This window comes from Chlamydotis macqueenii, chromosome 24 (genome assembly GCF_036417535.1).
Source record: "Chlamydotis macqueenii isolate bChlMac1 chromosome 24, bChlMac1.mat, whole genome shotgun sequence".
Taxonomy (NCBI): domain Eukaryota; kingdom Metazoa; phylum Chordata; class Aves; order Otidiformes; family Otididae; genus Chlamydotis; species Chlamydotis macqueenii.
In genome coordinates this window covers 7226873-7251858 of record NC_141579.1, presented here as the reverse complement: position 1 = coordinate 7251858, position 24986 = coordinate 7226873, and the positions used below count along the sequence as shown (strand labels likewise).

The 24986-nt window shown below is 58.5% G+C and overlaps 5 protein-coding genes across 6 annotated transcripts; 3 read left to right on the top strand and 2 right to left on the bottom strand.

The window, feature by feature from the left end:
- The first annotated feature begins 4650 nt into the window (after positions 1-4650).
- FOXR1 (forkhead box R1) lies at positions 4651-7927 on the top strand. The gene is given in 6 exon segments (XM_086766353.1): positions 4651-5398; positions 5661-5743; positions 5858-6100; positions 6394-6662; positions 7051-7283; positions 7678-7927. Coding segments are annotated over 6 exon segments (981 nt in total). The 5' UTR covers positions 4651-5274; the 3' UTR covers positions 7707-7927.
- Positions 7928-9428: 1501 nt separating this feature from the next.
- On the top strand, positions 9429-12433 carry CENATAC (centrosomal AT-AC splicing factor). Its single transcript, XM_086766146.1, has 9 exons — positions 9429-9742; positions 9810-9975; positions 10062-10124; positions 10277-10341; positions 10750-10855; positions 11207-11237; positions 11634-11723; positions 11832-11964; positions 12341-12433. The coding sequence occupies exons 1-9, from the start codon at positions 9441-9443 to the stop codon at positions 12384-12386; spliced, it is 1002 nt and encodes a 333-aa protein (XP_086622272.1). The 5' UTR covers positions 9429-9440; the 3' UTR covers positions 12387-12433.
- A 753-nt stretch (positions 12434-13186) lies between these two features.
- On the bottom strand, positions 13187-14999 carry RPS25 (ribosomal protein S25). The gene is made up of 5 exons (XM_086766056.1): positions 14844-14999; positions 14592-14687; positions 13995-14178; positions 13592-13690; positions 13187-13251 (listed from the first exon to the last, which is right to left on the bottom strand). Exons 1-4 carry the CDS (start codon positions 14982-14984, stop codon positions 13596-13598), a joined length of 516 nt encoding a protein of 171 aa, XP_086622182.1. The 5' UTR covers positions 14985-14999; the 3' UTR covers positions 13187-13251; positions 13592-13595.
- TRAPPC4 (trafficking protein particle complex subunit 4) lies at positions 14983-16706 on the top strand. Its single transcript, XM_086766055.1, has 5 exons — positions 14983-15157; positions 15244-15418; positions 15508-15611; positions 15688-15814; positions 16226-16706. The coding sequence occupies exons 1-5, from the start codon at positions 14983-14985 to the stop codon at positions 16302-16304; spliced, it is 660 nt and encodes a 219-aa protein (XP_086622181.1). The 3' UTR covers positions 16305-16706.
- Positions 16707-16819: 113 nt separating this feature from the next.
- Positions 16820-24520, bottom strand: SLC37A4 (solute carrier family 37 member 4). Of its 2 annotated transcripts, XM_086766053.1 has the most exons (9): positions 24277-24520; positions 23932-24164; positions 22387-22630; positions 21108-21266; positions 20895-20980; positions 20136-20249; positions 19769-19834; positions 18589-18727; positions 16820-18307 (listed from the first exon to the last, which is right to left on the bottom strand). In XM_086766053.1, exons 1-9 carry the CDS (start codon positions 24422-24424, stop codon positions 18141-18143), a joined length of 1356 nt encoding a protein of 451 aa, XP_086622179.1. In that variant the 5' UTR covers positions 24425-24520; the 3' UTR covers positions 16820-18140. The 2 variants fall into 2 exon arrangements, with proteins under 2 accessions (XP_086622179.1, XP_086622180.1); XM_086766054.1 differs by lacking the exon at positions 19769-19834.
- Between the last annotated feature and the right edge of the window lie 466 nt (positions 24521-24986).

The window sequence follows — 24986 nt, the reverse complement described above, 5'->3', positions numbered from 1 at the left end:
AGAAGAATCCCTTGCAGAGACAGCAGCAGACCGTGTGCCTTGGGTACTGGCGGCAGCTCACGCACTCCTTGCTTTCCTTTTCCCCTTGCTGGGAGGAGACCGGCAGCACGCGCTCTGCTCCGCTGTGTGCCATGTCTCCTTGGCAGAAAGCAGGTAAAATGGAGAACAGGGCAGAGCCCTCCCTCCGACAGCAGCCCAGCCAGGAGGTGGCACGTGCCGCGGGCGAGGGGCAGCCAGACCGGGCTCCGGGACCCCCACAGGCACTGGTCAAAGCCACCGACCCCGAGATGCTCTGCGGCTCCTTCCTCCCCTCGCTGCACGCGTCACTCTGCCTCCCTGCAAACCCGGCAGATGCCGGCTGCGACATCCAGGAGGGACGAAGCATCCCATCAGCCAGCCCACACCGATGGCTAATTTAGCTGCAAGCAAGGTCTCCTCCCCTGAGCCCTGTCCTGATCCACCTGACGCTTCAGGAAGGTACCGGAGCAGAGTCACCAAAAAAGTTGCAGAGCGTTTCAGGCTCTGTCCCCTACGGCTTTCAAAGGGGGAAATCAAAGGGAAGCGCCGCGCTTTGTTCCGCAGGGGAGCCGCACGAAAGGTGAGTGGCGGCGAGCCTGGCAGAACCGGTCGCTTCAATCGTCTGCCAGCTCACCTTTGAAGTGGTTTTAAAAATCAGGGAGGAGGGACAGAGACCCGAGTTCAGCTCTTGTACCGCAACTTCACAGAATCTAAGGATATGGGAGGTAAGAGGCTGCCGTTCCCCCATCAGAAAATAGCAGAGAGAATAGAATACCGCTAATAAAAAAGGCTGCGAGACTCCTCAAGTACACCTGGTGTGTCCTCACCTCCCGAGGAAGCTACGAACAGCTGTGACAGCAGCAGCATCTGCCTACAGCACTGGTGGAAACGTAGGCAGGCATCGCTGGACTGACCTGACACAGCCCCCGGTCAGTGCCGATGGAGCGGCCGACCCTCACCAGCCCGCAGCCTCCTTTGCCTCGCCTCCCCTCTCCCCCTGCCCGCCCAAACTTCCCCCACCGCCTCACTTTACCAGAAAGGACTGGTTCGAACACCAGCCCAGCAAATCCTGGGAGCCCTTTCCACATTACAGTGACAGCACCAGCCACTTGCTCCAGCACGGGGAATCAAAGCAACGCCAACACAGCGGGAGCGGCACGGTGCGAGGACCAGCCAGGCGCCTACCGTACCCCCTGTCCTAGGAAGATGTGGAAACATACCAATAGATTAATTGGAAATTCATCTCTGTTCTACGCCAGAAATACGAATGTATAAAGAACACAGGTGCTGGCATGGCCGGTATCCAGAAGCCCAGAGTCTCCCCAAGCCCGCTGAGCTTCTCCTGTACAAACACCACCAGCTGGGCAAAGCCAAGAGAAGCAACGACACCCCCTGTCACCACGGACAAGCAGAGGTCCCTCTGTACACCCTCAAAGCTTTCGGGGACTGCGGAATACAAGAGCCATTCAAGCCAGAGCTGAATAACAACCCCGAGTCAGAAGACAAGTTACAGAGCCCCCCTGTCTTCAGGGGAGAGAGCGAGTTCGCATGCAACACCTTTCAGCAACAGGAGCAAACCCAGTTTCTCTGGCTCGCCCAGAAGACCTCACACAGCACACTCCTGGACGCGCATGAAGCCAGGAGCCTGGCTGCAGACACCTACGTACACCTCACGCGCACCCGCAGAAACGCACGCACAAGTCAGACACCCTGAGAAGCAACCGAGCACGCTCGCCGTTACGTCCTGACTCTGAAATGCCTTTTCTCTCAATTCACAAACAAGTCTTAATCTATAACACCAGGAGATTCGAACCAGCAAGGAAAGAGAACCGCGGTTGTCCCCCGACCCCAACCCTCACCCTTACAAAGCTTCCCTGGAGTTCTTGTGGTTACAAGGCGCGTGGGAGTCGGCGAGACCAGTTGTCAGTAAAATTATCCCGTCAATCGGCTTCCGTGCAGGCAACACTCACCTGAAAAGAGCAGGCTTTGAAGAATCCAGGCGTCCTGAGCCAAGACAGCTCCAGCTTGTTGCCTCTCTACGTTCTCAGCTCTGTTCATGATGCAGAGACACTGGCTACTGTGATCTTCCGCAGGTGCCAGCAGGTTCTCTTCTAACGTCTGTTTCACCTTCCAAAGCTAGAGGGGGACCAAGAAACGAGATGGCTTTAGGAGACAAGCGTGAGCTTCTGGTCAAACCGCAGGGCATAAGGAATCGGCAGTCCCAGATTTTATTTGCCACAAGTTGGCTCTGTCGGTCTGATCAAGATCCCTCTGCCCTGGGAAAGCAGGGGTAGCAAGAGAGCTCAGGGGTTACGATGCTTTCGCCCAGAACGCGCAGTACAAACTGATGGGATTTGGATTCAGCAACCGAATGGCCAAAGGCAAAATGAAGGCCTTCAGCCTTCTGCTAGACTTAAGGGAAAGCTCTGTGGTTGCAACCATATACGTTTAAAACATCCTTAGGCTTTAAGGTGGAAACCAACACTTCAGCTCCCAGTTCCACTAGCTTCCTTGCATGGGCTGGGTGTCTAGACCACAGGGCTCACCTCCCCGCTTCACCCGCCCGCGTTACAGCAGCGCTTCAGGTCTCTACCAGCGAGAAGTAAACCTTATCACACGGGGAGCGCTTTCCAGCCCTGCAGCAGAGGCAGGAAATACCAGCAAGCTCTTCTCACGTCTCTTTCTGAGGAGGGTCTAAGTACCAGCGTTCGGGGCTTCTCTGGGTGGAGCACTGTCATATATTAAGTTAGATCCTATCCCTCCCCTTCCCTTGTGCTACTTACCAGCTCCACAGACCAGCGCAGCCTCCTCCGAGGACACGGAAGCCTGGGGGAAGATGGGAGACAGGAATCTCTGATCAATTGCAGCCAGCTGCTGCTAGCAGCCCTGGAAGGCCTGCAGCTGCTTCTCATCTCCTTCATTGCTCTGTAGCAGCTTTTGCTGGGTAGCCCCCCACCCCGCCCTTAACTCGGGGGCAGGCTCTGAACCAGCTACAGGTGAATTCAATCTCCCATTGCCCAACGCCAGCTCCCACGGGCTCTTGCTGGCCAGCCACGCGCTCCGGTTCTCCTCCTCCCGCTCTGCCAGGCTGCTCTTCCCACAGCAGCTCCTGGAGAGCGGCACAGCGAACGGCATCCCTCCTTCCCATGGACAAGTCCAGCCCCAAATGATATTCTGCCTTTCTTTCACATCGGTGCCCCGCTTGCTTGCTTTTCAAAAGCCACGCCTGGCTGAAGAGCAAGTAGATCAAGATAGTTCATGGGCACGTAGGGCTATCGTAGGGCTTCTTTCACCCCCCTCCCAAATACTTACGCCAGTCTAAGATTATTAACATAACTACATCCAGGCTAGCACTCTTGTGAGTTCACTGTCAAAGTACCAAAGGTTATGTGGGAAGGTGAGGCATCAGTTGGGGGTGTGCGTAGGTAACCACAGGCTTAATGAGTTACTGCGCCTCAGCTGACGCGCACACCACTGCGTGAGAGTTTCACTCCAGACAGAGAGGGGAAAGCAGCTTTGTGGTGCAACAGGTCGAGCGATATGTGGTAAATAATTAAACTGTAGTAGCTGGACTGTTTGCAACACATCTCCAGTCAAACACCAGGCTCCAGTTTCAGGAAGGGGAAAGCATTTTGATAGGGGAGCGCTCAAACTTTTTTGAGGAAAGCAGCCAACCGAGCAGGTCCTGCTCACACCCGAGGAATCTGATGGGGTGCGCGTCATCTCCGCTAACGAGTGAACTTTGTCACCCAAGGGTGGAAACAGCTCTGCGGCTGCAGTCTCTTACACCCAGCAAAAGCCGAGCCATGCTGGCTTGATACTTGTGAAACGTCTAGCAAGTACACTCAGTACAAACTGTCATGCCTGCTTTTATTGACGAGGCAAAACTGAGCGTGCCAGGTCCTTTTTTCTTTTCAAGAAAAGCTTGGTTTTGATTTAATTTTCAACAGGCCATCTCAAAAGACGCAAACGCGCAAAGAGCGAGAACAGTGACAGCGAAGAGTGCAGGAACGCTTGGCCCAAAGCACTGCAGAGCAAGCCTGCAGTGGGGAAAAGCATCTTACCCTCTTCTTTCACGCAGAAAAAAACCCAAACAACTCAAAGGCAAACCTTTGGTACAAGGGTCACGGAATTCGCTTTTAAGCCGAGATTCCCCCGACACCCTGACGTTAATGTTACGGCGCAATCTTTGCCAGCGATTGCCAAAAGCAGCGTCTTTCTGTCCGTCTCCCCGCTACAGACGGGCAGCGAGTCCCTGATGTACTCCTCCCCTAGGAGCATAACCTGCGTCCTCCTACCAAATGGTCAACATACGGAGAGAGCCTGGAGTCTAACTGCCTGCTGGTACCAAGCCAAGGCTTGGATTTTGATTTGGAGCCATTCCGTTTCCACCTGTGCCACCTTCCTCCCCTGCCTCCTGAGCAGAAGGGTGAAGGTGAGCAGGCGAATAGGGCGAGGACGCGTTACAACCACCCTTTAACAGCACAAAGCACACCACTTCCTCCGTGGGACAGACTAGGCAGGGGCCGTGTCTGAAAGACATGGTCAAAGAAACAAATCCAGCTCCGGAAGGCACAGAATTTAGATTGCATCTTCAAGCTGCACAGCACAAGCTTCTAAGAGACACATGGTGAAAGCATGCCCAGTACCTGCTAAGCCTGGCTCCTTTTCCCTGATTGTGGTACCCCCTCAGTGCTTCCCCTGGGCAGCCTGAGCAGCTTCCAGTCTTAAAACCCGCTGCTTCCAGGCAAGCAAGGTGAGGGAGCTCCCCGGTACCTGCAAAGGCATCCCGAGCACTCTGCGCCTCCCTCAGAGATCTGTCTTGCTTCCAGAGACATCCGGGTTCTCGGACCGGGGAAGTCCGCTGCAGAGCGTAGGTAAAGCTGTGACTTTATCAGAAGCAGAAGAAACCAAAACGTTAGCAAAATGAACGCAGGAATGGCTCGCTCATCAGGGCTCTGCCAAAGTAGATGGGCACAAAACAGCGCCTACGTGGTGCCACCTAGCTCGTTCTCTATCAGCTCGCTTACTCCACCAACACGGACCATTTACTCACTGGAAGGGGCTTTAATGGGTATTTAGAAGTGTGAAACAGAGACCAGCCTTTCACCCACCTGTGTGATATCCTTTTTTAAAAAAAATATTAAATCAAGCCTCTCAGCACACAGAGCATTTCAAGGCTGCGGGATTCTTTGTGCCACCCTTGCAGATCCCGCTGCACTCAGCACCCGGAGGTCGCTTCGCCATACACAGAAAATGTACTTGAGTTTTCAGAACAAGGCATTTTGGGAAAGCCTGCACTTGAAAATCAGCCTTGAGGACTGGAATATGGCAGAGGAGCTCAAACTCACCGTCACAACTGAAGACTTGCTGCAAGGTAAAGGCTCAGGGGGATTAGGATTCACTCGGCTTCCTTTTAAAAAGATTCCCGTATTCAAAACTCGGGTGAAAATTGTAAAACCTGGTAAATAGTAAGTCCCAGTCTAGAAGTTACCAAAAAGCCCGTTTCCTTTATGTTTAAATGTGATCAGATCAAATTAGAAGTGCCTGCAATTACGTACAAAGTAAGCAGGCAGCTTTCAAAAAAGGCGGCTAACACAGAAAACGTAAGCTCACCACAGCGGCTCCGGGCTCCCCACGCCCACCAGCTCCCGACGAGCCCCCGCGCCATGGCAGGCTGACATGGCGCAGTGCCCCCCCGGCACAGGGGTGCTGGCTGCCGGGGGTAAGTTTGGGAGCCGGTACTACCCACAGACGCCGGCGGGGTTTGCGCGAGAGCTTCCCCGGGCTGCTCTGGGCAGCAGGGCCTGGGAACGGCCCTCAGGCAGGACCCCCTCAGGCGGGGTGACGTCTCTCCTTCTCCGCAGAACCTGGCGTTCAGCCCCACCTGTGGATGTGGGTAAACCCCAGCCTGGCCTGCCCCATCCCCAGGAGCCCTGGCGTAGATCCGGCCGGATCCAACAGCCTGGTGGCCTCGGCCGCTAGTGCCACGGAAACCTCCCCTCCGAACACATCCTGGGACTGCACCGACCCGGACTGCTCTGAGGAGGACGTGCTGTCACCCTCCAGCGAGGCGGGAAAGGTAGAAAACAGGGAACCGCTTGGGCAGTCCTGTAGGCGCTTAACAGTCCCGCGGGCACAGACGAGCTGGCTCAGCAGCTCCGCGAGCGGTTGCCGCCCGTCTCAGCAGGGGTCAATGCAGGGAGCCCACCTGATGAACAGGCCAAGAGTCCACAGCACAGGGAAGGAGGCTGACGTTTAACATACATACACGCTCTGCCAAACCCAGCCTCCCCCAGAACAAAGCAGCTTATCCCCAACTCATTCCCCTCAGGACTAATATATCCACATCCTTTTTCTCCTTCCTCTCCCCAGCTTACTGGGGATGAAGATGCTTCGCGTGCGGACATCCCAGTTTCTCAGGAGATGCCGGAAACTCCCGAACTCAAGGCAATGCCAACGCCTTGGAAATCCGCAGTCCTCAGGCCTCAAAGCGTGAAGCTCAAGCACCCTGGGCAGACGAGCGCGAAAATCAAGGGGGGCTGGCCCCGTCCCCCCCTTAACTACTGCGTCCTCATCGCCCTCGCCCTGTGCAACAGCACAAGCGGCAGTCTTACCGTACAGCAGATCTACCAGTTCATACGGTACCCGCTCTTCTCCCAGCTCCTAGTGCAGAACGAGGGGAAGAGGGACGATGAGGGGTACAGCAGTCTCTGATCTTCTGCGGGGGAGCAGGGATGTAGCAGCCAGGACTCGCGTTCTGGTCTTAGTGCTGCCTTCGACTCAAGATGCCGCCGAGAAAACTGCTTCCCCTCTTTGTCAACACACAAACCCAGCAGTCTTGAGACCCTGCATTTTAGTTTTGTCTTACCCTCCTTACAAAAAAACGCAGTGCTGAACTGTGCCAGCCATCCTTACACCACAGGGGTCGGGGGGACCCTCTCCCCCTTCCCTCGGTCAAACACGACACATTCTGTTATTTATCACAGCCTCTAATCGCCTCAGCTCAGGACAAATCTTTTCTCTCCGCAGGCAGCAGTTCCCATTTTTTCAAACGGCCCCAGAGGCCTGGAAAAACACAATCCGACACAAGCTGTGCTTCAGCAGCTGCTTTGAGAAAACCACTGGCTTCGCGTGTGGCGAGGGACACCGCAAGTCCTGCCTGTGGAAACTGACTCCGGAAGGATGCAGAAAGTTTCAGGAGGAAGCACAGGCTCTGCCCAAAGAGGGTCTCGACCTGGTATGCCAAAGCATGAGCGAACCAGGTACGTTTTGGAGGGCAAGAGCCCCGCGAAATGCTGAGCGAGTCAGATTTTACAAGATTCCTGTGGTGGGAGGGACGCAGGCGGGCACCCAAGCCAGGTGGCAGCCACCAGCGCTGCAGGGCACCAGGTCTCAGAGATGATACCAGACTCTCGGGGGTCCCCACGAGCAGGGCTTGGTCACCAGACCGGCCAAGAGCCCTGCTCTAACAGAAGCCAACCGAGCGAGAGAAACAAACCAGGCCACGCTAAAACACAGAGCCTTCGTCTCACTGTCGCGTCGCTCGGCAATACGATACCTATCAGTTTAACGTGGACCAGAACCGGGGCGGTAGCATCGGCACCTGAGCAGTCATTACAGCCCCTGTAACTATCGCAACTCCTCTGTCTTTTGCAGATCTCATGAGATCTCTGTTTGGCCTATGATTCCTTCTGGCTCCCTGCTTCCGAAACACGTACCGTGTATTTTCAAACCAAGCTGGTTTGCTCAGGTGGTGCTGCCGCAGGTAGCTTCCCAAAAACTGCGTGTGGAAACAATGAGCATGGTGACATAAAGACTCAAATTTAGAAGGGGGGGGAGAAGAAAGATGACCAATCTCATTTCCTTGAGTAAGGCAAGTTTTTGCTCCAGCTGCACACATCTCAAGTTGCAGAGGCATTTTGACACATGGTACCTGCTACGACTTTATACAAAGTTCTCCACGCAAGCTGCTGCCTCTTGCAGTGTTCTTGCGGCGCAGAGGATTAAGCTGCGGGAGCAGGTTCATCTGTTCCCTAACACAGGGTCTCAGCCCACAGGTCAGAGGCTGAGCAGAGAACGCGTCTGCCAGCTGAGCGAGGGGAGCCCCTACCACACAGACGTTATTCCAAGCTGTTGCGCTTGCCTGTCCAGCTGTAAAACCAGCAGGCAAGGATCCACATAACCTCTGGGCAGGCTGCTTTGCAAGGTGCTTGGAATTTCTGCAACGCTCTCTTGGCAGAAATCAGTGAGCGCTGCAGAGTGTGAGGAGGGAGAGTTATCTTGGAGAGGCAAGGATGCAACCAAGAAAAAAAAAAAACAAAACCAAACAGTCAGAGCTTGCTGTAGTGTTGCTGACTTACTTGCTTCTCCAGCAAGAGGCAGGAACATCGTGTCCCCAGGCCGGAATTCAGGCAGGTAGCAGGTGTCTAGTGTTCAAGAGGAGCAGATTTTTCACACCTTCTTCCTGGCCACTGCAGCGGCTGCTTGAGCAGAGGCGCAATCGGTCCAGTTACATCCATTGAGTGCCATGTGCACGGGAGCCAGGGCGCCCTGTCGACAGGGGACAAGCAGCACACAGTCACGATGGGAGTTCTAGAGTTCACTGCTGGGCTGTACCCCAGACCTGACCCACAGGGAGAGGGTGCTGGGGACAGCCCATCCGAACCCGCTCGACGGGGCAGGCTGGGCGCGCCTCGGAGATCCGCTGCTCTCACCCGCGCGCTCGCGAGAGCGGGTAAGAATGGGCGCGTTAAAAGTGAGCGGATCCCTAGGCTCGAGCCTAAACGCGCGTGCCGGGATGGCGGCGTGCACAGCACCGCGCAGGGTGAGCCCGCGCAGCTGGGCGCCAACATGAGCTGCGCGGCGGCAGAGGCCGGAGGGAGGGGGACGGATGGCTGCCCGTCCCACGCGGGGCAGCACAGACCTCCACGCGTCCCGGGGGGAAGGCGAGCGGCCTGGCAGGCCGCGCTGCACTGGACGGCAGCCGGGAGAACCCCGCTGCTGCAGTTGGGCTGCTTTCCTTCAACCAGACCGCGAGCATCCCCTGCTCTTACGACTGTAAAAACCCCAGCAAAACGCAACCCACTTCAGATGTGGGTCGAGCTGCGGATGGGCAGGGAAACAAAGGCGCCAGGCCGTGACCAGGCGGGGGTGGGGGTCAGGGACCCCGTTCAGGGCCGTGAGGGGCCCCCCGAGAGCAGAGCTCGTCACAACGAACGGAAAAGGCCCGAGGCCCGGCGCAGCCTCAGCCGGGCCAGGGGACAGCGGCGGGCGCAGCCCCACGGCTCCTCCTGCCCCGCCCCCCCCCAGCCCGGGCTCCCCGCAGCGGGACCCGGCCGCCGCCGCCGCCCCCGGGGCTCCCGGCGGGGACCGGCCCAGCCCTCCGCCGCGCCTGCGCGCTGCGGGCCGGCAGCGCCGCCATGGCGGTGCACTACTGCGGGCTGTGCCGCCGCACCGCCTTCTGCGGCCGCCGGCACCGGTACAGCGCCGCGCACCGGCGGCGGCTGCGGGAGGCGCTGGGCCGGCTGCAGGAGGAGGTGGCGGCGGCGCGGGCCGCGGCGGCGGCGGCGGGGGAGGATGGCGGCGGGGCCGTGCGGCCCTACGACCCGGCGGAGCACGAGCGGCGCGTCTGGTGCCTGTGCTGCGGGCGCGGCGTGCGGCGGGACGGGCGGCGGGGCGGGCTGGCGCTGCCGCAGGCCGGCCTGCTCCGGCACCTGGCCGGGTAGGCGGCGGGGGGAGCCGGGGCGGGGGGAGCCGGGGCGGGGCGGCGCTGACGGGGGGTCCCGCAGGCCCGAGCACCGCCGGGAGACGGCGCGGTTCTGGCGGGAGAACCGGGCGGACGCGGCGCTGCGGGAGCGCGTCCTGGTGCCGGCCGAGGAGTACGAGCGGTTCGCGCGGGCGCTGGAGCGGGCGCTGGCCGCGCACCAGCAGCGGGAGGAGGAGCGCATCCGCCAGGTACCGCCGGCCCCGCACCCCCGCACCCGGCCGCGCACCCCCCGGGCCCGGGCCCGGGCCCGGCCTCACCCGCGCTCTCCCCGCAGATGGCGGCCGGCATCCGGGAAGCCGAGCGCAGGCAGCGGGAGACGGTGCGGGCGGCCCTCGAGGTCGGTGAGCCGTATCCTGCCCTGGCTGCGCCCCGGCGGGGACCGGGGACGGGGCTACGCACCCCTACCGGGCACTGGCGGGAGGGGCGGGGGGCTGGGGGGGCTCTGCTCGACACCAGAAATTCTGTTCCTTTTTCCTGAATCGCACTCAGCTTCAGCCAGAGCCCGAGCTTGGCCCAGGACCTTCTGCCTGCAGCCCCCCGGCAGGACCTGAGAGGTGAGAACCCTTTTCCTTCAGGTGCTGCTAACGCCTGCCCCGCTCCAAACGCCGCAGCACGCCACAGCCGCAGCCTTTCTCGCTTGCTGCCGCTGCTACCGGAGCTGACGCTGCCGTCACCGGGATCTCGCCCTGGCTCAGGTCCTTACAAACTTTTGTCAAGACTAGAGCAAGCACCACAGCGCAGAAAGACTGCTCCCTCGTCCCCGCGCGTGCCAACTGCCATAAAGAGCAAGCACAGTGAAAACGCACAAGCGTTTAACGCTGTCGTGCCCCGAGAACGTTTCTCTTTCCCCTCTTGCTGCAAAGCTCCCCACACACGCGCGCATGCACCCCAGTCCCGCTGCAGAAACCTCTGGACAGCGGCTGCCTGCGACCGTCGCTCACCTCTCGGCCTCTGTATTCCAGGGATTGCTCTCAGGACGCAGCGCAGCCTGGCCCAAGCGGGATGCAGACAGGCCCCGACTTGAACTGGATGGAGTCAGGCCAGGCTTTGACCTTCATCGGCCACCAGGTAGGGGCGTCTTGCTCGTGAGCGTGACTCGGGTGTAACTGCAGGTTACGCACAGCACGCGTTACAGAGCAGAACGAGGAGTCGCAGTCTTTGTCGCTGAAAAAGGCAGCTGTGCAGACCGAGGCCGGGAACTAGCCGAGAGGTTCAGTCTCCAGCCTGGACTTGTGTTTCATTAACCAAATGTCCTTTAACACGCCCTGAAAAAAGAAACGCTCCCTAAAGTAGAGAAAAGCCTCGCTCTGTCTTTGTAGCAGAACTTGATTCTGGACGGGGATGCGCAGGGTACCGTTCTGTTCAGAGTTGCTCCTAAACGCACCCGTTCTCATTAGCGTCGTCTGTTTCTGTTGACAGGAAACAGAAGGGAAAGGCAACGTTCACACAGGTAACGCCGCCGGCTTCGCAGCTCCTTCGGTTGCTACCCTGCTGCAAGCTCTTGGCTTGCAGGTCTAACGGGGGTAACGTAAAGCGATTCTGAGCGGTTAGAGCACAACCGGGAGGTGCGTGCTGGTTTGCCAATATCCGACACGCTACAGCAGACGACGACACTGCTGTATTATCCCTGGCGCTGCCGCTCTGTGGAGCGCGCGGTTTGGGCTGTGACCTGCCACGGCTCTACGCGAGGCAAGCCAGCTTTTTCTTACAAAGCCCGAAGTTTACTTTTCCTTCGCTGCTTACTCGGCAGGGCGAGCCGCAGGGGCGGGGGGGGAGGGGATGCTTTTCCCCAGCTCAAGGTTAGGATCGCTTCAGTGCCCACGTACGTTTTCCCCCTGACTTCTAGGAGCAAAGCCTCCGTGGCTAACAGAGGAAGAGGATGAGGATGGAAGTAAACAACAAATTGGACCTTCCTATGAGGAATTTCTCAAACAGAGTGAGGAATATATTTCAGTTAACCTTATGTTCGCTCTGCTGCACTAAAGATGTAAAGAACGAAAAGCAGTTTGACTGAAAAACTTACACCGAGCAAAATGTTTTCCAGAGGAGAAGCAGAAGCTGAAAAAGCTGCCTGCGGAGCGCGTTGGGGCCAACTTTGACCATACCTCTCAGACGGGCGACGGCTGGCTGCCCTCCTTCGGGCGGGTGTGGAATCACGGCAGGCGGTGGCAGTCCAGGTGAGCTCCGGGGCAGCACGCGCTGATGCCGAGCGCAGGGTTTCTGGGCTCCTTCCGCGCCAGCGCTCGCGGAGCGGGCTTGGCGGTAGCAGCAGGCGCCAGGAGACGTCTTACCGCATGAACGCCACACAGCGCTCCGTCCAGGCAGAGCGTCGCTCTTGTCCTGGAGCGGCGCACGGTTGCGGCTGTGGAGGCCACGCGCGCCAAGGCGTCTGCCTCGAGCTCGCTCACCTTTCACACCACGGCGACAAAAAAAAACATTTGGGCGAGCTTCTGTTTTACAACGCTGCGCAGAGCACTGTCTCATTGTTAGATGGGGCACCGTGCGTTGCCTCTTTCTAACGGCTGCTGCGTTCTGACTGCTGTGCTCCTTCAGGCACCAGTTCAGAACTGAATCAGGGGAAAAGAAGAAGAAAAGGTGACCAGGAGAGGAGCGCCAGAGAAACCGAGCTCCGGCTGTTGTGGAAAGGCGGGCTGTAAGCAGCTGCAGCTTTCGTGGTGCTGCTGCCGCCACGTTCAGCGCTCTCACTGATCAACGCATCCCGCTGCGTCCCGTCCCCCGCACGGCAGGGCCAGCCGAGCGCAGGGTCTGTCTGCGCCCCCGGTTCTGCAGTCTTAAGCCGCACAAAGCAGAGCTTGCCGGCGAGGAAGGTCTCCTGCCTGTGCTGCGTCTTCACCAGAAAGCCAAGCTAATATAGCACACACCCCATTAAAGAAGTACATTTTGGAGAAATAGCCTTTTGTTTCTTTTAAAAAAGTTACCTGTGTTAGTAGACCAACTTGGTCCTCAGGGGCTTTCAAGACCTTTGTTGTGGGCAGTTCTTGGTTTTAATTTAAATAAAATACTTACAGCCTTATTTAGAGTTCCTTATTGTTCCCCCGCTAGACGCTGACCCGCCGGGTGCTGTGGCCTTGCACGCGGAGGTCTGTTGGGCACGGCGTGTTCAGAGGGAGTTCAAATAAATACTGAAGATATCCCGCACGCACCTTCCCTACCCGCAGTGCAAGAAACTGGGTTCCCTTTCCCCCGCCAGTACAGTTTAACATCCCTGGCTGCTGTAGGCCACCCGGCAGTTCCTTCCCTTTCACACGACAAGAGCACGCTCACAGTACGTTTGTTCTCACTGTGTAAATGCGAAAACGGGCAGGGACCTGTACCAGAGTGCACTAGCAATAACGCATCAATAATGACACGCACACATTCTTGGAAAAGCAAGGAAGATTATTTCAATAATAATTTTATTGTGTGCATCTACATATGACACGGTGACGAGCTCCCTGGAGAACCTGCAAGGCAAGAAGTCCCAAATCAGACAAGCCGGTCGCAGCAAGCACGCGCAAAGCAGTCAAAGCTGCGTTGCAAGACGAGCGCTCTGTCCCGGCGCCCTGCGGCAGCGCGGAGGACGGGTCCCCACACATCCCACAGCCAGGAGAGCGCGCACGGCTCTCCCCGTCTGAGGGCAACACGGACAAAACCACAAACCGCTCCTTAATTCTGGAGAGCCGATGTTTCCAGCGACCCCACTCTGAACGCCCGGACACACGGCCCGGCTGTTAGACGGCGCGCAGCCGTTGTTCAGCTCCTGACAAAGCGCGACCCAGCTCCTCCGCAGACCCGCTGCCTCACCTCCCTACGCGTCCTCCCCTGCGGCAGGCGCGTCTCCACCCTTCGTGTTTCTGGTGTAGATCACCTGGGCTCGGTGCTTGGACACCAGTTTGATCAAACCTAAGGAAAAAGGAGATTATTTGAGTGCGCGCGTGCTGGAGGATGTTGTGCTCCCTTCCAAAGCGGCAGACCAGACAAGGTGCGGGAGGAAACGCCAGGGTACCCGATGCTACCCACTGAGCGCAGCGGAGCCTCTGCTCCTTACTGCAGAGCACTGTGAGAACGCAAGCCACGAGGCAGCGGCTCATCAAAAACACGCACGTTTGTACGCTTCAGATGGGGCACAAAATCTTCCAAGCGAGCAAGGAAAAGAAAACATCCAATTCAAGCAGCCTTCCGCTGTCCCACGGTCTGGAGCGCTTACCTTTGCTGAGCAGCTCCTGGAGGGCAGCCCTAGCCAGGGAGCCTCGAATCTTCAGCCTCTCCGAGACAACCGCGGGCGTGATGAGTTTGTAGTTGGGCACTTCTTTGCACAGTTTGTCATAGGTGGCCTTGTCAAACAGGACCAGGTTGTTCAACTTGTCTCTCACTTTCCCCTTGGACCACTTCTACTTGAAAAGAGGCAAAAAAAGCCCTGAGCCATCTCCTCAGCGGTAAGAAAGATCAAGTTTTAGGATGGCCTGAGAGCTGCTCGACCGTATCGCCCCCCAGCTTGGAGGCCGAGCGAGATGCACGGAACGCCTCTGTAAACACGCGCGCGGCAGGCAGAACCTCCCGACTCGCCAAAGAAAAGGAGCAAAGCCCCAGATTTAACGCCACCGCGCGCCGCTGGCTGCCGCAGGAACAAAGGGCCCCTCCGGACACCACGGGGGCGCCGCACGCCGCCCCCCAGGCCTGGCCAGGCCGCACCCCCGCGAGGCCGGCGGGCCCCCCCCGGCCCTCCCAGCCCGGCCGCCCCCCGCCCCACCCCGGGCCGGGCCTCGGGGCCTGCGGCCAGCGAGGCGGCTCCGCCGGCTCCTACCTTCTTCTTGGCTTTGCCGCCGGACTTGTTGACCGGGTCCTTGTCCTTCTTGGCGGACTTGCCCGCGTCCTTCTTCTTCTTGTCGTCCTTGGGCGGCTGCGGGGAGGGGGCGAGAGAGCGAGGGGGCGGTCAGCGGCGGGGAGCGGGGAGCGCGGCCGGGGCCCCCACCCCGGAGCACCCCCCCTACGCTCGGGGAGCCGCCCGCCGCCCCGGGAGGGGTCCCCCCGCCGCCCCCCGCCGCCCCGCGCTCACCATGCTGCGGCGGCGGCTGCTCCCCCAAGATGTCGGCCGAGAAAGGAAGCGCGCGGCGGCGGGCGCGGGGAAGCCCCGTGCGCGCGGGGCCGGCTTCCGGGGCGCGGCGCGGCGGCACTTCCGTGCCCGGGGCAGCGCCATGGCGATCTTCAGCGTCTACGTGGTGAACAAGGCGGGCGGGCTCATCTACCAGCTGGACCACTACGCGCCCCGCGCCGACACCGAGAAGACCTTCAGCTTCCCGCTCGACCTCGTCCTGCGCCCGCACGACGAGCGCGTCGTGGTCGCCTTCGGCCAGCGCGACGGCATCCGCGGTGCGGGGGTGGGCGCGGGCGGGCGGCGGGGCCGGGAGCGGGCCCGGGGGCGGCGGGCGGGCCGCGCTGACCGCCTGTCCCCGCAGTGGGCCACGCCGTGCTGGCCATCAACGGCGCCGAGGTGAACGGGCGCTTCACGGCGGACGGGAAGGACGTGCTGGAGTTCCTGGGCAACCCCGCCAACTACCCGGTGTCCATCCGCTTCGGCCGCCACCGCCTCTCCTCCAACGAGAAGCTGATGCTGGCCTCCATGTTCCACTCGTGAGCCGGGGCAGCGCAGGGCGGGACGGCGGGGCGTGGGCGGCCTGGCGTGGGGCGCTGAGGGCCCTCTCCCTCTCCTCTCCCCGCAGGCTCTTCGCCATCGGGTCGCAGCTGTCCCCCGAGGTCGGCAGCTCCGGGATCGAGATGCTGGAGACCGACACCTTTAAGCTGCACTGCTTCCAGACGCTGACAGGTACCGTCCGGCCCCGGGCACCCAGCGCTGCGCCGGGGCCGTCGCGCGGCTCACGCTCCTGTCGTTGTGGCTGCAGGGATCAAGTTCGTGGTTCTTGCTGACCCGAGGCAGGCGGGGATAGACTCCCTTCTGCGCAAGATCTACGAGATCTACTCCGACTTCGCTCTGAAGAATCCTTTCTACTCCCTGGAGATGCCCATCAGGTAGGGAAGAGCCCACTTCTAATAACACAGCCACAGCCCCTCGTTGCTTTCTGCCTGTGCAGTGAGAAACGCTGGCGGCCCTTACGTTAAGGAGCAAAGCAGACCCAGAGTTTGAGGGGAGGGGAAGACGGGACACTGACCTGTGCTTTTTCCAGCGCTGCTCCGCTGGGGAAGTGGGAGGTGCTCTTCCTTGGTACAATCCCCGCAGTACTAACGTAGCCCTGGAGCCCAGGCAGGAAGCTTTACCCGCACCTAACGGCCAACCCAAAGCGTGACGGCAGTCAGGGTGCTGTCTCGTGACTCAGGGAATCTCTGCTTGAAGGATGCCGAGCCAGCGGACGTGGAGATCCTGTCTTCGTTAGCCTGTTCTGTAGGTAAAGTCGTCCCCTTCTGCTTTTCTCACCCTTTCAGGTGCGAGCTGTTCGATCAGAACTTGAAACTTGCTCTGGAGGTGGCAGAGAAAGCCGGACCCTTCGGACCTGGATCGTAGAGAAAGCCTTGCGTGCTCCACGGACTCCTTTCTCGGAAGAGCAGGGCCTCTCTCCTCCCGGCTGGCCTCTCCCGGAGCTCTCTCCTCCACAGCAGAGACTGTGTATCCCCAAAACATGCTTCCCTGTCTCCCAGGATTCTGTTTTATCCCCTTCGTTGTGAAATTTACCTTGAACAGACTCGTTACCGCTGTTTACGTTGGGCCACAGAGGCCAGCACTGCTGTTGTGGCTCCGTTGCCCACGAGTGAAGAAAAAAAGCCAAGGCGCGGGTCCACGGCCGTAGCGCAGTCGATTATTTCTTTCGTTTCCTAATTGTACATATGTATTTTTCCTGTATAGCTCTAACTTATGGTCTAAAGCAGAGGCTTTCTGTGTAGAAGTAATAAATGTTTAAGGGTCTAAGGCTGGCTGATTTTTTCTGCTGGCAGGGTAAATTTGTGCCAGCCGCACCTCAAGAGGGTAAGCGGGTTTGGGTGGTTCTGCTCGCGCCGTTCTCCACAAAACAATCAGAGCCCTTGTGACACTGCTCCATGTTTATTTTACAGATAGTAGAAGATCATATAATTAAGTACAAAATGTAATTCACTTCCATTGTTTTAATTAAGGCTGGCTACCTACTCTTGCAACCAAGCTGTTCAGCTAAGTACCTGCGTGCAGGCTCTCCAGGAGTTGAACTTCCCTCTGCCAGGACCCCAGAGCAGTAAATCCTTCCGGGGAAAAACCAGAACATCGAATAAAATGCCAGTTAAAAACCTGAGTCTGCTTATTGCAAAGAGTGCTGGGCCTGGCTGCTCAAGGCTGCTGGCTGTCCGCGGGGGCTCTGCTACGGCCGACGGCGAGGCAGCCCCAGCCCCTCCCCGCAGCTGGGAGAGATGCAGCTTTTGACCAAAAACACCCTAAACTATGCGGTTTGTACTGAAAAAATACAAGCCAATGCTAGAAACACTGGCTTTCTCGAAGTCCAGCTGCAGCAGACACAGCTGGCGGTGGCTGCTGTCACAGCCCCTGCTGCGGGGCCAGTTTTCCTGGCGGATTTGCGGAGCGCTCGCTATGAGCTGACTTGGCAGCAGCTGCCTCCCTTGCAAATCATTAACGCTGTACACAGAAATCGCACCGGGCAGGATCGGCTCCACAGGAGGAGCTTCTCTACACGCTCCCCCCTGAAGTGCCAAGAATTTCTTGGAAACACGCCGATTTCTAAGTAAGCGCCGCGGCGAGCCCCACCACAGCACCCTGTCGGCAAAACACCTCCCTCGCTCCCAGCAGCGAGTCCCTGGTAAAGCTACGGCCACGCTGCTCTCAAATCAGCCGTGAGGCCGAACCGTAATCATCATCACTCACTGCTCCGACACCGCTCCAGGGCCGAGGGCGCGCAGGGAGCTCACGCCTCGGTAAGCCGCACAGCAGCTGCACGGGATAAACGCGGCCAAGGCTTGCTTCGGCAGCTGAGCAACGAGGCTGGATCAACAGTTAGTGGCCGAGACGAACAGTAAGGACAAAACCAAGTGCGACAGCACCTGAAGCCGGTCCGTTTAGAGAACTCTGACTGGGGAAGCTCGGGCTGCGGAGCCCGCGTGCCTCCCCAGCAGTGCTGTGAGAAGGAGGTACAGTAAAATCATTGCAAGTGTAAACTAGCTGAATTATCACATCTCGAGGGAAAGAGTGATCGGCAGCAGGCTCCTTGTGTGGAACCGCTGCGCCTGACAGTGGATGAGAAATTGAGACATTTTTATCTAGGTTGCAGCAATAGGTAAACTCACTCCTAGGCCAGTTAAACAAAAACCGAGCGTCGTTTGCAGCGGCGCGGGAGCATCCTTTTCACCGAGCAGCTTCTCCTCAGTCAGCCTTCCTAGGAACCCGGCCCATCTTGGTGCGGATGTTGCGCAGCAAGAAGAACGCCACCGTGCTGCCGATACAGGTGATTTCGGCCACCCAGAAGGCTGTGGCCCAGCTGTAGTGCTTGGCAATGGTACTGAAGGGCAGTCCAGCCAGAAAACCCCCAACTGCAAGGGAAAACAAACAGGAAACTAGCAACGCTTGAGCATCTCGATTTTACCTGTCAATACTTGTTTTTGCAGGGATAAGAATTCCTCAGGCCTGGCTCGAACTTCAAGCACAAGGCAAAAACCTGCCAGGCACGCACCCCTGAGGCTTCCAGCTTTATTATCTCTGCTTCTGAGGTGGCTCCCCACGACCAGTAACCCAGTACCCAGGGGCCAGACCACGCTTCGTGGAAAACACGCACGGGTTCCGTTTGTTCTGCGAGGAAACGGGCATTACTCACCGTTGGCCATGAGGGCCACGATGGCGTGGGAGGTGCCGCAGAGGTTGGCAGGGGCACTTTCGTTGGCTATAACCCCAAAGAGGGCGATCGGCCCGTAGGAGGAGAACCCAAACACCGCTCCCAGAGTCAGGATCCACAGCTGCCAAAACACGTTAAGATCAGAAACAGGATCTGTGCATCTTACACTGTCAGTCAGCAGCTGCTGACAAACCTCAGATCCCGCGCACGGTACGAGGGGCTTTTGACATTTTCGGGCTGCCACCAGCTCCCCGGCCCTCCAGAAGAGCTGGAGCCTGCGACAGACCCCACACGCACACAGCCCAGCTGCACCCCGACCACACCACCTTGCTGGCCAGCGCGAGCTCTCCTCTCTCCTACGGCTCTGCCCCTGACACACGTGCCCTTGTGCAAGAGAGAACCAGAGCATTGAAGAGAGATGGGGAATGAGCCCCTGAAATGACAGGAGAGCGCTGTGAATCCAGTTGACCTGGAGACACCGACTAAAAGCTTTTCCCAGTTTAGATGCAAGTGGCTGACCAGAGCATCGATATTTGTGAGAAGCCGCTATCTGATAACCTCTCTGTTGCTAAACAAACACAGAAACAAAACAAAACAAAAAAACCCAACAGTCGTAACTTCAGTGTTAGCTTACGCTCTCAGAAAACCACCTGGCTGAGAATTTGTCACCCACTTGTCAAAGCACAACAAAGGGTAAGTAACCCGGCCACCTCAAGGCTACGGCGTGCTTTTTGAATCATAAGCACCGCGTCAAGACACCCAGGAGGACGTACGTGCCATCTCATTTTCCAGATGGGACCCAGAAACTAAGAGTTAGGAAAACACTTGCCAAAAATCAAGCAGAAAGGCGCTTGCAGGAGCAGAATCATTCCTCCTGACCTCGCTCACAAGACGCCTGAAACTGGGAACGTTTTACCTGATGAACAAGCGTCCTCAGAACCTTCTATACAAAGACTTCTAAAAGTTTCATATTCAGACTTTTTACAGTCAGTTAGTGTAACCAAGTGATTTGAAGAAAAGGTTTCTTTTACAAAACTTACAGTAATCTTCTCAATGCCCTGGTTCTAAGTTCTGTAGTGCTAACCAACCTCCCAGGATAGGAACAAGGCAGATGAGCGAAAGCAGAAACAGGCAGAGGGAGAAAAAAACGCAAGGCAGAAACCTCGTGCTCTTTTAGGCCTGTAAGGTCAGCTAGAGGTTGAAAGACTACAGTCCAGAAGTGATTTTCCTGAAGAAGAAAAAAAAAGGGAAAAGGAGAAGAGAAGTTTCATTTACTTAGCAATGACGAGGGCAGACCAAGTCACGTATACGCTATAACCGGTAAGGCAGGCTGCCCAGGCCAGCTTCGGCAGCAGAAGCGGTGCAAACCAGACCAAGTCAGCCTGCTTCTCTGTAGCGCAAACAAAGACAACGCAAACCGACAGTTCTCGGGAAGGATGAGGAAAACAGTCACGCTCCCCGTCATCAAACTCCTCGCCGTTACACGGCTATCCCTACAACTTACGGCCAGGGGCTGGCGCGGGGATTACCTTGGGAGAATCGCCCGTGACCGTGACACGGAAGAGGAACATGGACACGCACATCCCGGCCATCATGGAAAGCAGCAGCGCGTGCCGAGGATTCCCGTAGCTCGACAGACCGACCTGTAACGCAGGAAGGGAAACTGAGGTCAGAAACTGGAAGAGCTCCTTCCGTTTTATACTGGCAGTATGAATGCTGTCCACGCAGCGCAGTCAGAACCACGGATGGCCCATCAATCCCTGACATTGGCACACGTGTCCCAAAACCTTCTAGGGTGTTCAGCAGAACTGGGTACAAGCCCATTTCTCTCATTCGTACCCGGCAGCGGCAACAGCAGCCTGACTGCGTGCCTTCGTTGAGCTGCTGAGCTGGGCCGCGTCCCTCCCAGCCTCCCTCCGCGTGAAGGGAAAGAGAAGGGTCAATCGAGAACGGCCTGATTTTCCAAAGTCCCATTTCAGAGCAGGGTGGTTTAGACACAGAATTGCATCCAAAGAAGAGCTCGGGGAGACAAGGCGCTGAGAATGGCCGTTTTCTAGCACGAGGCAGCAGCTCCCTCCCTCTGCATTCCAGGTATCCTGAATCTCCGGAGCAACACAAACGCGGGAGCATTCTGCTCCAGTACCGCTGCAGGTATGAGCCGGGAGCAGGGAGGGAAATCATTCTTAAGTGCTCATCAAGGAAGCCAAAACAAACTGCAAAAATTCGGAAGCAGCTCAAATTGACGCTGTGCTAACTGCCCAGCACATCTGAGGGTCCAGCTTACTCACTCTTGCTACGGCTCTGTCGGAAAGGTATCCCGCGGCAATGCTTCCGACCAGACCCCCGATCTCCAGGGCGCTCATGTAGGAACTGCCTAGAACGCAGGCGAGGCAAAGGACAGGCCGTCAGGCTTGGTGGCAACAGCAAAGCTGCTGCGCTTTAGACCGTGCTCAACTGCTGCCGGCTCATGGCGAGCTCAGAGCAGCTCTGCTGCATCTTACCCACAAGCATGGATTGTCCCTTCTCCTGGATGAGGAAGAGCTGTCCCCAGTCGGTGCAGCACGTTTTCACTCCAAAAACGACCAGGTAGCCCGTTGAGAGCACCCAGAGGTACGGCGAGAGCAGCAGCTCTGTCAAGGTGCTGTTGTCGCTGGAGGAACCTGTGAGGAAGATCAGGAGGAAGGTTACTGCCGCTTGAACGCAGCTACTGAACTGCACCAGGATTCACTCACAGGGACGTCCTTACAGAGGGAGACGTCCACAGCTCCTGGCAAGCGAACGGCTTTACCCCCGCCCCCCGTTCTGGGTTCGCGTGATTTCAGAATCTTTCCTGTCAATTTATTCCACGTTCATTAACGCTCCCAAAAGAATAACCAAAACACTGCTCCCTGTAATTGCGGTTGCCAGTAAAACCTTCACAAACGTTGTTAAAAAACCGATCTGCTTCTCCGGATTTGGCACTGATGCTTTTAAGCTTTGCCTGTGAAAGCCGCCACAGACCCAGACAAAGACGCTGACTTTCGGGTGCTACCTTTAATTTTGCATTGGTTGTCCAAGAACGCCTACAAACCCACCCTCCCCCCAGAGAACGCTCCGGGGAAGCAATGTTGGTTTTGTAAATGAAGAGGTCAAGCCTAGCAGCGCAGGCGCCGCAGGACAGGCTGAGCTTCCACTGGCCTTTAAAGTCCTCCAGCAAACCTCTGTTGCAATTCCCCTCTCCCTGTTTTGCTTTCAGAGGAGCACCACGCTCAGTGCTCTGAACAAACATTTACTAAGCAGATGCCCTGCGTTAGGATGGAAAACACTGAGCAGAGTCCAGCGCCAGCCATGGGTCAAGAGAACCCACGGCAGGGTGAGGGGAGAACCGCCTGTCCCCCGCCAACGCGGAGGAGAGGAAGGTCATGCTGGAGGAAGCATTCCCTGCTGCTGGCGTTTTTTCCTCTCAAGCACCCCCTCAAGACTCAGCTCACAATCTGAGCAAACAAAGCCGGGAGAAAACAGGGGCACTGGTGGTAGGAAGACATTAAACAGGCGGGGAGGTGAAACAGCCAGCCACGAGCATCTCAGCAGCACACGTGGCCACGGGCAGGCCGGGGAGCAGGGCTAGCCGGCGGTCGGGCTCTTCCTCTGCTCTCCTGCGCTTTGCTGGGGCAGTTTCAGGGGCCCACACGCCGGCCCCTTCCCACTGGATGACACTGGGGCTGGGTTTATACGCCCTCAACGCAGCAGCGCGACAGTTACCAGAACAGCTGCCCGCTTACAGTGAAGTCTCGTGCTCACCTTTCTTCCCTTTCTTGGCTCCTTGGTCGATGTTGGGCAGCCCAACATCCGCCGGCTCATTTTTAATCAGCACGAGGCAAACAAAAGAGACAGCCACGCAGAGGAAGCCAGAGAAGGACAGAGTCGTGCGCCAGTCGTAGTTCAGGGACACGAGAGCAGCGACAATGGGGCCCAAGCCTCCAGCTAAGTTCATGCTTGTAGACAGGATTGCCCACCAAGTCCCAAACTGGGAAGGCTCAAACCACTGTGCAACAACAAGGAAAACGCCATGAGGTCTGAGAAAGGGAGCGGGGCTGCACCTGAAATCCTCAATCAAGGCTGTGGGTTTGGCGTAACTCAGACCCAGACCTACAAAAGCAGGTAAAGCGAAGGCCCGCCCTTCTGTACCTCAGTCGCGCAGGGAACTCCAAACGCTACGCAAGCGTCAGCCACGGGAGCCCGACAGGTGCTCACACCGCGAGCCAGCTCGGAGTTATTTCCATGTACGGCCGAGGAAACCGAGACGTGGGCCGGGAGAGGCAACCTTAAGAGCGCACGGTTCTGCGTACTCACTTGCTAGGAACAGTGTCCTCCCGGAGAGGTCTGCTGGCACAGGACCGTGACCGGATACGCCGAGAGTCACAGGGTTACTTTAGGACTCGTTGTAGCATTAAGTGCGAGGCACGATCGGCTCTGCGCTGCAACGCGCGCTCAGAGCCAGAACCGCTCGGGGGGTTGTTGTCGGCAGGCAAACGTCTGAGAGCCAGATTTACAAATGTCTTTAGAAAACACTACGCCTGTTGTTTCTGTCACTGGGCCCTTCCCTGCTGTGCACGCCACCGCCCTGGAGAGCCTTTTTCCTGCCAGCTAGATGAGGCTGGTCCCTCACAGAAGGGCAATGCAGTTGTCCATCTTCCCCCTCATCCCGCAAGTATGTGCCCTCCTGGATTTCATGTCTTTTGAGAGAGGCTAGCGCACAGCTGACCTCCTTTCCTTCTGCCCCACGGCAGAAACCAATCTGTTCCATTTAGATGGCCAGAAAATCCAAACACTCGCAGCTTAGAGGCTCAGTTCACGCCATTCCTCCCCGCGCTGCCCGGTTTGCTACCTGAGCAGCCTGTCATTTGTTATTCCTGGGTTCCCTGAGCACGCAGATGCAATCCTGCTCATCGTCCCTTGCCCAGCAGCAAACCGCCACAACAGCAAAGAGACGAGCAGACCTCCGTCTGCAGGCTTACAGTACCGGAGTCTGACAAATTGCGTCTCTTACCGTGGAGACGGTCTGCTACCAGGAGATGGTATTCCCCAAACCGCGCTAGAGTTGAGGCATGTAACAGCAAGGGCTAACAGACTTCTTAACTCTTTGCTAGAGTAAGCAGAACCTCGTGCACAGCATCGTGCTCCCCAGGCAGGAGAAAGCACAGCTGGTGGCTTTCACCCTCCCTGACTTGAAGGAGGCAGGAACAGGTGCGACGCTCTGGATTCGGAGCAAGCGTTCCTGCCACGCGCTCCGCACAGACCTGCTGCCACGAGAAGCGTCCCCCACCCTTTCCAGGGCACGCTTACCTTTCGCAGTATCTTCCCGCAGGGTGGCCAGCCCAGGCCCTGGGCCAGGCCGTTGAGGAACCAGAGCCCGGCAAAGGCCGCGACGGAGGAGCTCCAGGAGAAGACCACGTTGACCAAGCCCACCATCAGGAGGCCGGCGGAGAAGAGCCAGCGGGCGCTCATTTGGTCGGAGAGGACGCCGCTGACGAACTTGCTGATGGCGTACGCTGCGGACTGGCTGCTGGTGATGAGACCTGCGGCGGGGCAGAGCCCGAGAGCCGCCTCAGCCCGGGCAGCCGGCACCGGGCGGGCAGGGCCGGCACCGGGCGGGCAGGGCAGCGGGGCCCGGGGGGGCGCGGCACTCACCCAGCTCGTCCTTCCCCAGCGGCACCTCGGCCATGACGGCGGGCATGACGAAGGAGAAGGTTTTGCGGTTGAAGTAGTACAGCGTGTACCCCGCGAACATGGCCGCGAAGATCACGGCCCGGTACCGCCCGTACCCGCCGGCCGCCATCCCGCCGCGCTCCTCCGGGGCCGGGCGGCCGCGGGACGGGACGGGACGGGACGGCTCCGCGACCCCGGCGGGCGGAGGCACCGGTCGGCGCGGGCGGGGCGAACCGGTCGGCGCGGGCGGGGCGAACCGGTCGGCACCACCGGCTCCCGTGCAGCCCCGCCCCGCCGCTCCCATTGGGCACCGGTCCCCGCGCCCCGCCCCCCCGGTCCGCCCGCCCCGCGGCCCCCCCCGCCGCCGCGCCCCCGCCGCCCGGTTCCGCCCCCGCGCCCGTCCCCCGAAGCACCAGGCCGCTGTCGGGAAGGGTAGTTTTTATTTTCGGTTGAAGAGGCCAAAATGGAGAACAACGGCAGATGCACATTCACAGGCGTCGGCGCGGGCAGCAGCGGCGGCTCCACGGGACGGAGCGGGAGGCCGGCACCGCAGCCGGGCCGCGGGGCAGGGAGGCAGCGGGCGGGGCGGGGGAGCCCTCCCGCCGCCTCTGCGGCCCCGTACCGGCTGCGGTAACGCCCGGCTTCCCTCAGGCCCCGGCGTTCAGCGCTGCCCCTGCCCCTGCCCTTTTTGT

What these genes read in the sequence shown, in the direction of transcription:
- CENATAC (XM_086766146.1), top strand. Translation starts at nt 9,441, where the DNA reads ATGGCGGTGCACTACTGCGGGCTGTGCCGCCGCACCGCCTTCTGCGGC. An exon ending in CGGTGCGGGCGGCCCTCGAG is followed by an intron (nt 10,125 to 10,276) that starts GTCGGTGAGCCG and finishes AATCGCACTCAG; the next exon opens with CTTCAGCCAGAGCCCGAGCT. An exon ending in CCCCCGGCAGGACCTGAGAG is followed by an intron (nt 10,342 to 10,749) that starts GTGAGAACCCTT and finishes TCTGTATTCCAG; the next exon opens with GGATTGCTCTCAGGACGCAG.
- TRAPPC4 (XM_086766055.1), top strand. Translation starts at nt 14,983, where the DNA reads ATGGCGATCTTCAGCGTCTACGTGGTGAACAAGGCGGGCGGGCTCATC. An exon ending in CCAGCGCGACGGCATCCGCG is followed by an intron (nt 15,158 to 15,243) that starts GTGCGGGGGTGG and finishes CTGTCCCCGCAG; the next exon opens with TGGGCCACGCCGTGCTGGCC. An exon ending in TCCCTGGAGATGCCCATCAG is followed by an intron (nt 15,815 to 16,225) that starts GTAGGGAAGAGC and finishes TCACCCTTTCAG; the next exon opens with GTGCGAGCTGTTCGATCAGA.
- SLC37A4 (XM_086766053.1), bottom strand. Translation starts at nt 24,424, where the DNA reads ATGGCGGCCGGCGGGTACGGGCGGTACCGGGCCGTGATCTTCGCGGCC. An exon ending in GCTGGGGAAGGACGAGCTGG is followed by an intron (nt 24,165 to 24,276) that starts GTGAGTGCCGCG and finishes GCCCCGCCGCAG; the next exon opens with GTCTCATCACCAGCAGCCAG. An exon ending in TCACGGGCGATTCTCCCAAG is followed by an intron (nt 19,835 to 20,135) that starts GTAATCCCCGCG and finishes TTTCTTCTTCAG; the next exon opens with GAAAATCACTTCTGGACTGT.
- RPS25 (XM_086766056.1), bottom strand. Translation starts at nt 14,984, where the DNA reads ATGGCGCTGCCCCGGGCACGGAAGTGCCGCCGCGCCGCGCCCCGGAAG. An exon ending in GCAGCCGCCGCCGCAGCATG is followed by an intron (nt 14,688 to 14,843) that starts GTGAGCGCGGGG and finishes CCCTCCCCGCAG; the next exon opens with CCGCCCAAGGACGACAAGAA. An exon ending in CCAGGAGCTGCTCAGCAAAG is followed by an intron (nt 13,691 to 13,994) that starts GTAAGCGCTCCA and finishes CTTTTTCCTTAG; the next exon opens with GTTTGATCAAACTGGTGTCC.